This window comes from Schistocerca serialis, chromosome 3, assembly GCF_023864345.2.
Source record: "Schistocerca serialis cubense isolate TAMUIC-IGC-003099 chromosome 3, iqSchSeri2.2, whole genome shotgun sequence".
NCBI classification, from domain to species: domain Eukaryota; kingdom Metazoa; phylum Arthropoda; class Insecta; order Orthoptera; family Acrididae; genus Schistocerca; species Schistocerca serialis.
In genome coordinates this window covers 517,374,123-517,389,288 of record NC_064640.1, presented here as the reverse complement: position 1 = coordinate 517,389,288, position 15,166 = coordinate 517,374,123, and the positions used below count along the sequence as shown (strand labels likewise).

The following is a 15,166-nucleotide window of genomic DNA, read 5'->3' as shown; positions in this document are numbered from 1 at the left end:
TTGTAAAAGTGGAGTGAGTTGACAGAAAGAAAGTCATCCCTTCGGATGTAGTCGCCTGGAATAAGTGAAATGCTTTTCATTTGAGTTAATACAGCAATTGCTGTTGCATTTCCTTGAGCTTCGAAAGAATACAGAAGCGTCTTATTCATCACCTCCAGACCCCGCTTCGTTGATTCACTTGGTGACAGTTTCGACTTTATTTACATTTTTGGCAAAATAACTCAGTTTACCGCATCCAGGACAGACCGTGCAAGAAAATATGCACTTTTGGCTTCTTCAACACTTAGAATAAGAGGCTGCATCAGTAATCGGCCATAATGATACTTGAATGTGTAAATAACACGATGGACCATGGGTCGTGATAGGCTCGTTGCACCTGGCCGAAACAAAGCCAATTTCACGTTTGTAAACGTGACTTTTGGGTGGCAGGTTGGACTGTCTAGGTTAAGGTGAACTTGGCTATTTCCCTTTCTCATTTTCGCTCTGAAAAAGCCCAGCGACGCTTCCGTAAGACCACTTACTACGCACGCCATTTTGTTGCTTCGCCTGGAAGCTTACTGACGTCTGTTTTTGCCACAACTGGGTTTTGCCGTCTTTCCAATCACTAGTGGCTTTGCTACTTGACCAGTTTCTACGCAGCAGTATACTGATTCTTTCCTTGAACCTTTATGTGCCAATTTACTTTTCATCTCGAATTGCTGGAGGTTTTGAAGGCAGTGTACGATAAAACAGTTCCGTTTCATCGGTATATGAACATTTCTTTCCGGTCATTATCCTTATGTAGGTAGTGTATTATTGTCTTCCATTCTGTTATTACACTTTCCTGCATATCCTTAGCTTCCCCACACACTTCATTCTACACGATGGTGTCTAGCTTGGAAACTGTCTAGCCATCCTGTGCATGCCTTAAACTCCGTATTCCAAAGTTCTACAGTGACTTTCAGTACCTAAATTTGCAACACGGTTAGAGACAAAATAAGTTTTTTTTGCTGCGCACTTACGAACCATTCCCATAACATCTCGTTAACTTCTTCATTTCCTCGTCTTGATTTGCCTTTTTGTCAAGTTGAAACTTTCTTTCATTGTTTCAGATGTACGTGATTGTGGATGATTCAGATTACACCTTCGAATTGCCCTTTGAGTGTATGGAGAGTGGCAGATATGCTGCTGAAGCATATATGTGAATTATTCTCATCCTCAACTGAAGATCTTATACCTTACGTGTTTTACTATTATAAATTATTCATAAACATAAACATTTTATTGCCTATCATAATATAGAAATAGTTTCTTGTATAACCTATCATATATTAGTGATAAATAAAGTACTTTCACCCCCTATTTGTAGTCACTGTAAACGACCAACTGAGACTTGTGTTACCTTATATGGTGGCTGCGGGCTGTGTGACAAAGGGGAGGGGCCGGAACCCCTACAACCACTCACTTGTTATTTGTGGTCTGTGGAATGCGTTGTATGAGCATCGCGCGATGTGTCCTCTGTTTGTCACAGCTACTTTTAGAGTTACGACTCACGCACGAACCGGCAGCAACACGCACGCCGCGTCTACCCAGCCACCAGGTAAGATAACGTTAAGACTCAGCAGGTCTCCTGTCGATTGCACCTGTCTTCTTCTGCAGGCTGTGCACCAATGTAATTAGAAAAAAGAAATTAATCGGCAACCTGCTTTCAATTTATCAATGTAACATAGTTCGTTAATTCCTGTGGACTTGTACTAACATACTTTTTAAAGAGGTATTGATGTGTAAGTAGGGTTTAGAACCTGAAAATTTCTTTTAACTCAGTCTTCGCAGTATCGAGTTTTCAGTAACGGGTACTACCCAGCTGGGGGTACTTAATGATCAACAAAAAATTAAATAATTAAAATTTCATTAACTGTTGTTTACTTTTACTCACAACATACTGTGTAAGCCGATACTGATGTGTAAGTAAGGTCCTAAACTTGAAAAAGTTGAATATGACTTTCACTGTACAAAATGTCATCTCTTACTTAACGTATATTTTTGGCCCAAGTAAACTGCAAATTTTAAATATTTAAGGAATCTGATAGAAGTAATCATTAAAACAAATATTTGTTTCGGAGAGGCACGGTGTTGTTCCTTGCACAACTCATTGAGGATTATGAGACTGTTGGCAGTGCGATTTTACTATTCAGTTCGTGAAGATAGTACAGCATTCAGCCTAACTGCTTGTTCTAACTACTGCCAACCTTGTGATGTTCGAAAGAAACCCGGTCGTGACACAATAAATGAGTAGTAATAAAGACGTGATGATTCTCATTAATCCTTAAGATTACTGCCAAACAGCTGGGGAGCTCAAAACGATCAAGATGATCTTCACAGTCCGCTATACACAGAAGCCAGAACAGCGAAAAAGAAGCCACAAACAAAATACTCCTCTACGTACGAGAACAGCAGAAACAGTAAGATACTATTACGGAAGAATATTGTTACACCAAAAATAATGTGAAATGCTGATACATTACTAACGGTGTAACCACCACAATTTTGATTGCAAGCATGCAAACGCGCTTGTATTGTTTTCTACAGGCGCTGGATGTCAATCTGCGGGATGTAGTTCCCTGCCTGTTGCACTTCGTCAGTCAATACACTGACCGTTCTGACCGTTAATGTTGTTTGTGGATGACGCTGGAATTGTCCGATGATGTTCCGTATGTGCTCGATTGGAGACGGATCTGGTCATCGAGCGGGACAAGTCAACACGTCGACACTCAGTAGGGCACTTTGGGTTACAATAGCGTTTTGTGGGCGAGCCTTACGCTGTTGGAAAACACTCCCTGTAATGCTGTTTGTGAATGGCAGCACAACCGGTCGAATCACCAGACTGACATACAAATTTGCAGTCAGGTTGCGTGGAGTAACCACAAGAGTGCTCCTGCTGTCATACGAAATCATACCTACGACCATAACTCCGGGTGTAGGTCCAGCGAGTCTAGCACGCAGACAGTTTGCTTACAGATCCTCAACTGGATTCCTTCTCACCAGCACTCTGCTATCACTGGCACCGAGGCAAAACCAGCTTTCATCAGAAGACACAACAGATTTCCAACATGCCCTCCAATGAGCTATAGCTTGACTCCACTGAAATCGTAAATGGCACATGTTTGGGGTGAGCGGAACGTGCGCAGTCTCCTTTCTCGGTAGTGCCACGTGGCCGGTAAGTGCGCCATACTCTTGCAACCGTATATTCTCGTGAATATCGCTACCAGCAGTCATATGCAGTGGCTACAATCCTGCCAAGCCTTTCTACAGTATCGCAGCAGGAGCATCCAGCTTCTCATAGCCCTATTATAAGACCTCGTTCAAACTCAGTCTGGTACTGATAATGACTTCTTTGTCGTCTTAAAGGCATTGGTGACTAACATCAGCTCACCACGCCCTATCTCAAACGTAACTAGCGCTCACGACCATTACAGCGTGTACTTAAAGCAAACCTGCTGCCTCCACTCTTATACGACTGACACGAAATTTGAAGACACATCATCTTCCACATGTAGAAACACGCCTGTCAACTGTCTTCTACATGGTACAACTCCCCCTTGGTGCTGCGTGTATGTTGTAAGTGTATAACGTGCTGTCAGCTTAAAAAAATAGCGGTTGGGTACAGTAGCAAGCACCAGAATTCAGACGTAATGGTATCTACCAATTAAACAATCAGAGCTGCAAGATCTGTATCTGGGAACGATCAGTATAGCTTTTGCGATATTTCCCAAAGAACACATATAATAACTTAATTATATACATTATATCTGTCACTCGTGGAACTACTGAAGCAAGTGCATCACTCACCATCAAACATTAAATGGAAACAACTGGAACAGTCAGCAGCAGACATCTTTGTCTTCTGGAAAACTAACACACAAGAAGCAGCATCACCTAACCGAGGGAAGAATGATAAAAGTGATTCCTGTAAACACCGATTATATTGCATATAAAATCAGTCACACAAGAGTACAGGAACAAAAATCCTTATCCCTTAAACAAAGATATAGTATATGCTGTTCGTTGTGAGTTAAGTAGGCATGAATGTGACCTTATAAAGGAGGTAACTTCTTGCAGGAAACAGCTCTTTAGTTTCTCCGTTTAGGATACGCCCTTCTGAAACTGTAGTTTTCTACGTATCTTAACGTATTAGATTTCACAGTGGCTACTAAGAAAACGTTGAAACATGTTCTGACAATGGATTTTCACAGCTCTACTGGCGAATCACAAGATTTTATCAGAAACATATAACGGGACGAAAAATTGATTTACTTGCTGTTCGAAGCCTGGTAATGTGCCTCACTTTGGTGAGCTATGAAGAACAGTCGGTAAATGTACTCAATACAGCGGGTTTTCCTACTTTTGACTTTCCTGTTGGTGCATTTCTTGAAGCACCAATTATCCAATGTACTGCTGTGTTTACCCCAGTCTATGGCTCACGAAAAAATACAAATGGCAAACCTACAAAAAATGAACACATACTGCGAATCGAAGTTCCACCCACCATATACATTCTTTAAAAAGAGATTTACCTGTCATTGGAGGTTTAATGTGAACGTATTTGCCCCTTTTGATCAGAGATATCTTTCACATGCATATCTACATGTAGTGAATTTTTGAAAATGTTATTCTAGTTGTAATTAGTGACATACACAGGAATACCATAATTGTTCACCTTTCCAAATATTAACACTCTACTGCTAAAATAGTATTACCATTTATCTAGATCTATAACATATATACTACCCCTCTCTTCATTTCGCTCAAATAGTAAAATAAATACATACCAACATAAATGAAATGACATAGGACACATATACAGAGTATAGATCAAAAGAACCGCTCTAACATAAATCGGAAATACTGCTCGCACAAAATGCATAGACATAGGTCAGTCAGAGGAGTGTAAAAAGACATTTCTGTATAATAGTGTTGCAACACTTAGTCGTACTATCGATTATGAAATGTGTAGTGCTGTAAGTCCGTGAGCGAATAGACGAAAAAAACAATTATCAAATGCAAAAATGTCTGAAACATGTGCATGCTGAAGACGCTTCCAGATATCAGCAAAACAGACGAAATGAGGTAAGTAAAACTAAGCAAAACTCACACTTCAGTAGCCTATGAAACGAACTGTTTTTGGATCTGGATCTAGAACTAAATATGTTAGATTCCAGGCAACTGATGATGTTCTAAATGAATAACCGGAAACGTGATGGTGAAATCAATATACATTTTTAGTTGCTGTAAATGACTACAGAAATGAAGAAAGACAGCATTGTTCCATACATAACTAACAAACAAACCCTCTGATTTATTTCTGAGTAAAAAAAATATCACAGTATAACTACAGTCATATACACTCCTGGAAATTGAAATAAGAACACCGTGAATTCATTGTCCCAGGAAGGGGAAACTTTATTGACATATTCCTGGGGTCAGATACATCACATGATCACACTGACTGAACCACAGGCACATAGACACAGGCAACACAGCATGCACAATGTCGGCACTAGTACAGTGTATATCCGCCTTTCGCAGCAATGCAGGCTGCTATTCTCCCATGGAGACGATCGTAGAGATGCTGGATGTAGTCCTGTGGAACGGCTTGCCATGCCATTTCCACCTGGCGCCTCAGTTGGACCAGCGTTCATGCTGGACGTGCAGGCCGCGTGAGACGACGCTTCATCCAGTCCCAAACATGCTCAATGGGGGACAGATCCGGAGATCTTGCTGGCCAGGGTAGTTGACTTACACCTTCTAGAGTACGTTGGGTGGCACGGGATACATGCGGACGTGCATTGTCCTGTTGGAACAGCAAGTTCCCTTGCCGGTCTAGGAATGGTAGAACGATGGGTTCGATGACGGTTTGGATGTACCGTGCACTATTCAGTGTCCCCTCGACGATCACCAGTGGTGTACGGCCAGTGTAGGAGATCGCTCCCCACACCATGATGCCGGGTGTTGGCCCTGTGTGCCTCGGTCGTATGCAGTCCTGATTGTGGCGCTCACCTGCACGGCGCCAAACACGCATACGACCATCATTGGCACCAAGGCAGAAGCGACTCTCATCGCTGAAGACGACACGTCTCCATTCGTCCCTCCATTCACGCCTGTAGCGACACCACTGGAGGCGTGCTGCACGATGTTGGGGCGCGAGCGGAAGATGGCCTAACGGTGTGCGGGACCGTAGCCCAGCTTCATGGAGACGGTTGCGAATGGTCCTCGCCGATACCCCAGGAGGAACAGTGTCCCTAATTTGCTGGGAAGTGGCGGTGCGGTCCCCTACGGCACTGCGTAGGATCCTACGGTCTTGGCGTGCATCCGTGCGTCGCTGCGGTCCGGTCCCAGGTCGACGGACACGTGCACCCTCCGCCGACCACTGGCGACAACATCGATGTACTGTGGAGACCTCACGCCCCACGTGTTGAGCAATTCGGCGGTACGTCCACCCGGCCTCCCGCATGGCCACTATACGCCCTCGTTCAAAGTCCGTCAACTGCACATACGGTTCACGTCCACGCTGTCGCGGCATGCTACCAGTGTTAAAGACTGCGATGGAGCTCCGTATGCCACGGCAAACTGGTTGACACTGACGGCGTCGGTGCACAAATGCTGCGCAGCTAGCGCCATTCGACGGCCAACACCGCGGTTCCTGGTGTGTCCGCTGTGCCGTGCGTGTGATCATTGCTTGTACAGCCCTCTCGCAGTGCCCGGAGCAAGTATGGTGGGTCTGACACACCGGTGTCAATGTGTTCTTTTTTCCATTTCCAGGAGTGTATAAAGTTTGTCACCCTAACGGTAATTAGTTTTCCGTCTACACTGGCTATCGTAACGAATGTTTAACTGCAAGCAACCCTATAGTTTTGGGCGAATCTCAGTGTTCGATTGTTAAGGAGATAAAATAGCAGTGTCGGTGTGACCGGACCGTTAATAGTGCGCGAATTTCGGACGAAGCCGCGTGTGAAACTTGACGCTGCACCACGGCACTTCGGTGAATGAATCAAAAGTAAGTTTCATGCTTTCTACGCCGCTAACCCTTATCACATTTATTTTTGGCCTTCCATCTCATTCTTCAGGGGGATGACGATTTTCCCAACAAGTGAATCTCCAGCATTCCACGTTAATAGTAGTAGAATATTGTTTTAATTTCCTTGTGGCTTCTAAATGAAGATATTAGTAGACGTAAATGATCGCTCTATTAAACGTAAATCTGCAAGACTGTCAAACCTTGACGTGATTTCACCACTCAACTTAAATATGACGTTTCAGTCCTTTTGTTATTCCGAATTACGATGCAATCTTCCTTTGGAGATGCATGCATGTCCAAAGGAGAAGGTACTGCGCCGACTACAACCGTTGTGAAATACAGGAAAAGTATTTGCAATTGGGAATATGGGCAACCATCAGCTGTATAATGGAATGATGACAATGAAAATGCGTGCCGAACTGGCACTCGAACCCCGATTTACCTCTTATTGCAAGCGGTCGCGTAATCATTAGGATATCCGAGCACGATTAACGGCGAGACACCAACTTCCATATGTTGTCAACTACGTGTCAGCAACCTGTAGTCGTACATCTTTTACGTACATTCCCGTACAGGCGGCGAGGAATATTGTATCGCAATTCGAAATAGCATGGGAAATGCAATTTCGTTGTTTATCCGCGGACACAGGGCAAGCGACTTTCAAATAAAATGTCACGCCTGCACGGGAATATACATAATGAGAGTAGGGGTACAGGTTGTAGACACATGTTTGACGACATATGGAAGTTTGGGTCTGACCGTGGGGCGTGCTCGGATAGACTAACGATGAGGCCAACCTCTCGCGATAAGTGAGAAATCCGGATTCGAGTACCACTCCGGCACAAATTTTCATTATCGCCAATCCATTATACAGTTGATCGGCGTCCACATACACAACTGCAAATACGTTTCATGTACTCATATTAAAGAATATGGTGCTTCTCGAAACAGTTTTCAGTGGAGTAGCTGTTAGGACAAGAGGCAGTTAAACACATACTAAGAGTGGGTGTCCGGAAATCCGTCTCGAGAGGAGTCGAATGACAGCGCCGCAGAGCGTAGCCAGCCGCCGGAGGGATCAACATAGAAATAGCGGCCGAGCTCTGACCTGCTGCCACGTCGTTTTAGCAGCAGCTACCTAACGAAAAGCCCACATGCCTATAGCCGGCCGATGAAGCCGAGCGGTTCTAGGCGCTACATTCTGGACCCGCGCGACCGCTACGGTCCCAGGCTCGAATCCTGCCTCGGGCATGGGTGTGTGTGATGTCCTTAGGTTAGTTAGGTTTAAGTAGTTCTAACTTCTAGGGGACTGATGACCTCAGAAGTTAAGTCCCATAGTGCTCAGAGCCATTTCAGCCATTTTTGAGCCCAGTTACCTATAACTTGAACTGTTAACCTGACGCCAGCACACTCTACGATGGCATGTCAACCGTATATGACTAGGAAGAACAGCTGATTGATTACGATGATGCGCCAGCATAACAAGCCGAGCATACATTAAAAGAAAGCAGATGGAAAGCATTATCCCGCCGTGAGGCGAACTACCTACATCAACATTCATTCGACGACTTCATTGGAATGACTTACGATACAGCTATTTCGGTGGTAAGAGACGTATTGGAATGAGCTGAGATGAGGTAAAAAAGAAGGAAGTGACGACATAACAGGATCAGATTTCTGCTTACATTACAAAGGAAATACAGTAATATAACAGCAATCAGTTACATATGTTTAATGAACTTAATTTTGGTAACCCATTAACTTCTCAGGTATGAAGTATGAACAACGTGTTAGGACTTCGTCGTTATTATGTTCTTCATAAGTAGCAATTCTTTTTTATTAATGGTTACCGCTTTATAACCAACAAGTCGGCAGTGATGCAAATAAAGTCACACTCTACTGAGAAATATACTGACAGTTTCTGGTCACTCCAGTAGAACATACAATGAGGTGACAAAGTCAAGGAACAGCGATATGCACTTATACAGATGGCGCTAGTATCGCGTAGAAAATATATAAAAGTGCAGTGCATTGGCAGTGCTGTCGTTTGTACTCAGGAGATACATAAATAAATGTTTCCGACGTGAGTATGTCCATATAACGGGAATTAACGCACTTTGAACGTGGAATGTTTGTTGGAGCTAGACGCTTGGGGCATTCCATTTCGGAAATCGTTAGGAAATTCAATATTCAGAGATCTACAGTGGAAACAATATGCCGAGAATACTAAATTTTAGGCATTACCTCTCATCACGGACAACGCAGTGGGCGACGGCCTTCACTTAACGATCAAAAACAGCGACGTTTGCGTAGAGTTGTCAGTGGTAACAGACAAGCAACAATTCGTGGAAATAGCCACAAAAATCAATATGGGATGTACGACAAACGTTTTCGTTAGAACAGCGATGCGAAATTTTGCATTAATGGGCAATGGCTGCAGACGACCGGCCCAAGTGCCTTTGCTAACAGCACGACATCGCCTGCTGCACCTTTCGTGAGTTCGTGACCATATCAGTTGGACCCTAAACGACTGGAAAGCCGTGGTCTACTAGGAGACTATTTGCAGCCACTCATGGACTTTATGTTCCAAAACAACGATAGACTTTTAATGGATGCAGTGCGCCATGTCAGAACATTCTGGACAATGTGAGCGAATGATTTGGTTGCCAAAATCACCCGACATGTATATCATTGAACATTATGGAGCATAATCGAGAGGCCAGTTCGTTCACAAAGTTCTGCACCGGCAACACTTCCGTAGTTATGAATGGCTATGGAGGTAAAACGGCCCAATATTCTACAAGGGACTTCCAGCGACTTGTTTGAGTCCATGCCACAACGACTTGCTGCGCTACGCAGTGCAGGAGTAGATCCGGCACGAAGTTATGAGGTATCCCATGACTTGTCAGCAAAGTGGATAGAGTACACTTTTACGTGAATGAGGCGTAACTCATTCGTGAAAATGCCTCCTAGCAGCTACCGAGGAACATGAAATGCTTAAGTAGCATTTCAATCTGAAGATGATCAGTAAATGCTTCAAGACATCCATGGTTTAGGGAATTAGATCCCTTCAACACTTGTGACTAGTTCCTGCCATTTCAGTACAATATATCCTTCAGAACAATAAATTTATTCAACGAGTCTGTGCAGATTATAGCTCTAGTAAATGTTCAGAGTACTGGACTTTCATTTCTTGACAAATAAGACAATTACACCGTTGATTATACTTTTTCCTGCATTAATATACATGTAAGGTTTCAGTGGGTTATGCAACACCATGGCGCTCCTAACCTGAAAGTTTACGACATATTCGTCGACCTACGACTGAAGACGATTAGCTCGACCTATAGTGATTCTTCATCGTGGTATTTCACGGAAGCACGCTGAACCACTTAATGGTATATGCACAACTTTCTTAAAATGATTCACTGTGCGACGAGCTTTCTTTATTCACCTCTTCACCGGAGGTCATTGTCGGCTTGTAGGTAACTATACAACATGCAAAAACTTGTTCGCAGTTAACGTTACTTTGTGATTGGTCTCCCACACAATATCGATTTGTGATCGTATTATCTGGCAGCGCCACCGTCAGAAACACGTTAGGCAGTCTACATTAGTCACTATGTAGTATACATCGTGTTTCAAACATACTAATCAAATGCCACAAGACTACATCTTCATTTATACAGGAACCAGATATGTGGGGTAAATTTTAAGTTACGCATCGAAGAGAAACGTTTACCTTGAGGCCAGTTGTAAGCTGGAAGATGTTGTTGCAGAGGTCACCTCATCTCACAGTATGCGATTCTACTTTTTTGTGAAGGTTTGTGAAAATCTCCGTGTATGTGCCTACCCTTCCAACGTATTTGAGTGAACTGTTACCCGCATACAGTGAATGCATCAACCAGCCATTCTTTCAAAAGTATGGGACGAATCTGACAATCGTCTGTATGTTTGTCGTTCGTTCGGTGAACAGCATATCGAACAGTTGTGAAAGGTGAAAGATAATTTAATTCTAAACGTATCTGCTGATGGTACCAGGGTTACATGTGCATGAATTTAAAAAATACCATTGTAAAATCGAATGGTTCTTTCGATTAAAAACCTTAAAAACCTACACATAAGTTAAAATTCACCATGAGTTTTTGTTTTCATTCTGTATAGGATAGAGTTTTATGATTTCGGATGTATCTTTCTCAAACAACCTTCGTTGTATGAGGACCTCAATTCAAGTAATAAAAGAAAAACCTTTCTTGGTGGAAATATTATTGTTATCAAATTTTTACCTTTAAAATTTATTTACTCTTGAATGCGATCGAACCAGTTCGGGAAACATTTTTCAACTCTGATATTCAACATCAAAAACTTGTCATTGGAAGGACTCAAACTTCTTGAGATAAAAAGCGTTATCCAAGCAGATTTTTTACCATTAAGGAACAAAAACTCGTTAGGCGGCAAGTCAAGTGAATACTGCCAATGATATAGTAGTTCTATGTTTTTCTCCATAAGATATTCAGTTGTTTAACATACTGATTTGCATGAGGAGGAATGAGGCGTCGTTTTCGGTTTTATTGTGTTAATTTCATCGACGACTTTCAGCACGTGGTATTATTGCATCACATGATACATTGCTGAGAGAATAAAAATTCATACAGGAGCAAGCTACAGGTATGCATATAAATACATTAGGCTTGTAGAAATACCGACCATATTATGAACCATGCACGTCCGGTACTGACAAACAATATATTTTAAAAATATATAAATTAGTTGTTACTTTCGGTACCTATTTTCATTTTGCTTGGTAAGAATGTCTCAGCCAACATACCTAGAGATGACAGACATTGTACAGTAAAACTTGTTCAAAATGGGATCCCACGCGACTAATATAATTTTCCAAATTGGACAAATATCCACATTACATAAAACATTCTAGGCTACATAACATTTGTCAAGTACCATGCACAAAAATATGAATTTGTAACTATGCACGTATTTACTTACCTTTACTCATGTACCGTCGATGTTCACTTAATATATAGTCTACTGTAAAATAGAACACTAGGCTTTTACACTGGCTGATACATAAATACGGCATGTCTGAATTTTGTTGTAAATTGACATTTGTATGTTGTTGTTCACACATATAATTCCTGTGTTTATTTTATTTACATATCAATTTTTTCGCCACATGTCAAGGAGAGAAAGCTGTTAAATGACATGTTTAAATTGTTTTCTCTATGTATTTTTTGCGCTATACAATAGTTCAAACAGGTTGGGACAATTTTCATATGTTGAAAATCTAATGACATCGTTTATCCATGCAATTGCTTCTTCTGGCGCATTAATTTTTCTAGCTACGTTATTTTGCTCTTCTAATTCTTATTCTTCGTCCTTTTACTCTACCTTCGTCTCCGTCTCATCTTCTGTGTTGCGGATTTCTATCAAATCTGTTGGTCAAGTACTTGTAAAAGTGGAGTGAGTTGACAGAAAGAAAGTCATCCCTTCGGATGTAGTCGCCTGGAATAAGCGAAATGCTTTTCATTTGAGTTAATACAGCAATTGCTGTTGCATTTCCTTGAGCTTCGAAAGAGTACAGAAACGTGTTTCGGCTTTACTTACATTTTTGACAAAATAATTCAGTTTACCGCATCCAGGACAGACCGTGCAATAAAAAATGCACTTTCGGCTTCTTCAACACTAAGAATAAGGCGCTGCATCAGTAATCGGCCAAAATGATACTTGAATGTGTAAATAACACAATAGGCCATGGGCCGTGATAGGCTCGTTGAAGCTGGCCGAAACAAAGCCAATTTCACGTTTGTAAACGTAACTTTTGGGTGGCAAGTTGCACTGTCTAGGTAAATGTGAGCTTTGCGATTTCCTTTTCTCATTTTCGCGCTGAAGGAGCCCAGCGACGCTTCCGTAAGACCACTTACTATGCACGCCTTTTTGTTGCTTCGCCTGGAAGCTTACTGACGTCTGTTTTTGTCTCAACTAAGTTTTGCCACCTTTCCAATCGCTAGTGGCTTTGCTACTTGACCAGTTTCCACACAGCAGTATAACGAGTCTTTCCTTGAACCTTTTTGCGACGATTCTCTTTTCATCTCGAATTGCTAGAGGTTTTGAAGTTAGTGTACGATAAAATAGTTCCGTTTCGTCGGTATCTGAATATTTCTTTCCGGTCATAATCCGCATTTAGGTCGTGAATTATTGTCTGCAATTCCTTACTACACTTTCCTGCATATCCTTTGCTTCCCCCACAAACTTCATTCCACACGATGGTGTCTAATTTTGAAACTGTCCAGCCAGCCTGTGGATATCTTGAACTCCGTATTCACAACCTCTATAGCGACTTTCAGAGTCTCAATTTGCAACATGGGTCCAGACAAAAATAAGTTTGTTTGTCCGCGCACTTATGAACCATTCCCATAACATCTCGTTAATTTCATTTCCTCGTCTTGATTTACCTGTTTGTCTAGCTGCAATTTTCTTTCATTGTTTCAGATGTACGTGATCGTGGATGATTCAGATTACACCTTCGAATTGCCCTTCGAGTGTATGGAACGTGAAAGAAACTACGTTTAATACCCGTGTGCATAAATTATCCTCATTCTCAGCTGAATATCTTATACCTTACTATTATCAATTATTCATAAATACAAACATTTTATTGCCTATCATAATATAGAAATAGTGTCTTGTATAACCTATCATGTAGTAGTGAAATAAAGTACTTTCACCTCCTATTTGTAGTCACTCTAAGCGATCAACTGAGACTTGTGTTACCTTATATGCTTTCAATTTATCGATGTAGTATATATGGTCAAAAGTAAACAGATCTCATACTAACCCTAGCAGTATCAAGGCATTTTCCATTACGCACATTACCAAGGGGGTATGGAGGTTACTTTATCTCCCCTCCGCCCCCCAGAGGAAGTTACAAAACAGAGTTAGTTAATTCCTATAGACTTAAAGAGGTATTGATGTGTAAGTAGGCTGTAGAACCTGAAAATTTCTTTAACTCAGTCTTAGCAACATTGAGTTTTCAGTTAAGTGTACTACCCTGCTGGGGGTACTTAATGATCATCAAAAAATTAAATAATTAAAATTTCAATAACTGTTGTTGACTTTTACTCACAACATACTGTGTAAGCCGATAGTGATGTGTAAGTAAGGTCCTAAACTTGAAAAAGCTGAATATGACTTTCACCGTACAAAATGACATCTCTTACTTAACGTATATTTTTGGCCCAAGTAAACTGAAAAATTTAAAACATTTAAGGAATCGGATAGAAGAAATCATTAAAACAAATATTTGTTTCGGAGAGGCACGGTGGTGCTCCTTGCACAACTAGTTGAGGATTTTGAGACTGTTGGCAGTGCGATTTGCCTATTCAGTTCGTGAAGATAGTACAGCATTCAGCCTAACTGCTTATTCTCACTTCTGCCAAACTTGTGATGTTCGAAAGAAACCCGGTCGTGACCCAATAAATGAGAAGTAATAAATATGTGATGACTTTCATTAATCATTAATATTACTGCCAAACAGCTGGGGAGCTCAAAACGATCAAGACTATCTTGACAGTACGCTATACACAGAAGCCAGAACAGCCAAAAAAAAGCCACAAACAAAATACTCTTCAACGTACGAGAAAAGCGGAAACAGTAAGATACACTTACGGAAGAATATTGCGACACCAAAACTAATGTGAAATGCTGATAGATTATTAACGGTGTAACCATCAAAATGTTGAATGCAAGCATGCAAACGTGCTTGTATTGTTTTCTACAGGCGCTGGATGTCAGTTTGCGGGATGTAGTTCCCTGCCTGTTGCACTTCGTCAGTCAATACACTGACGGTTCTCACCGTTAATGTTGTTTGTGGATGACGCTGGAATTGTCCGATGATGTTCCGTATGTGCTCGATTGGAGACAGATCTGGTCATAGAGCGGGACAAGTCAACACGTCGACACTCGTTAGGGCATGTTGGGTTACAATAGCGTTATGTGGGCGAGCTTTACGCTGTTGGAAAACACTCCTTGTAATGCTGTTCGTGAATGGCAGCACAACCGGTTGAATCACCAGACTGACATACAAATTTGCAGTTTTGT

At 41.8% G+C, this 15,166-nt stretch overlaps 1 protein-coding gene across 2 annotated transcripts in view; it reads left to right on the top strand.

Annotated features, from left to right (window-relative positions):
- The window catches only part of LOC126469528 (translation initiation factor IF-2-like), a 68,361-nt gene extending 54,689 nt beyond the window's left edge, over positions 1-13,672 (top strand). Inside the window, exon 5 of one of the 2 annotated variants that reach the window (XM_050096647.1) lies at positions 13,559-13,672. In XM_050096647.1, the coding sequence (XP_049952604.1) occupies positions 13,559-13,639 (81 nt within the window). In that variant the 3' untranslated portion in view covers positions 13,640-13,672. Of the gene's footprint in view, positions 1-1,091; positions 1,299-13,558 lie in introns of those variants that run through there. The other variant, XM_050096646.1, reaches the window with a different exon arrangement.
- Positions 13,673-15,166: the final 1,494 nt, after the last annotated feature.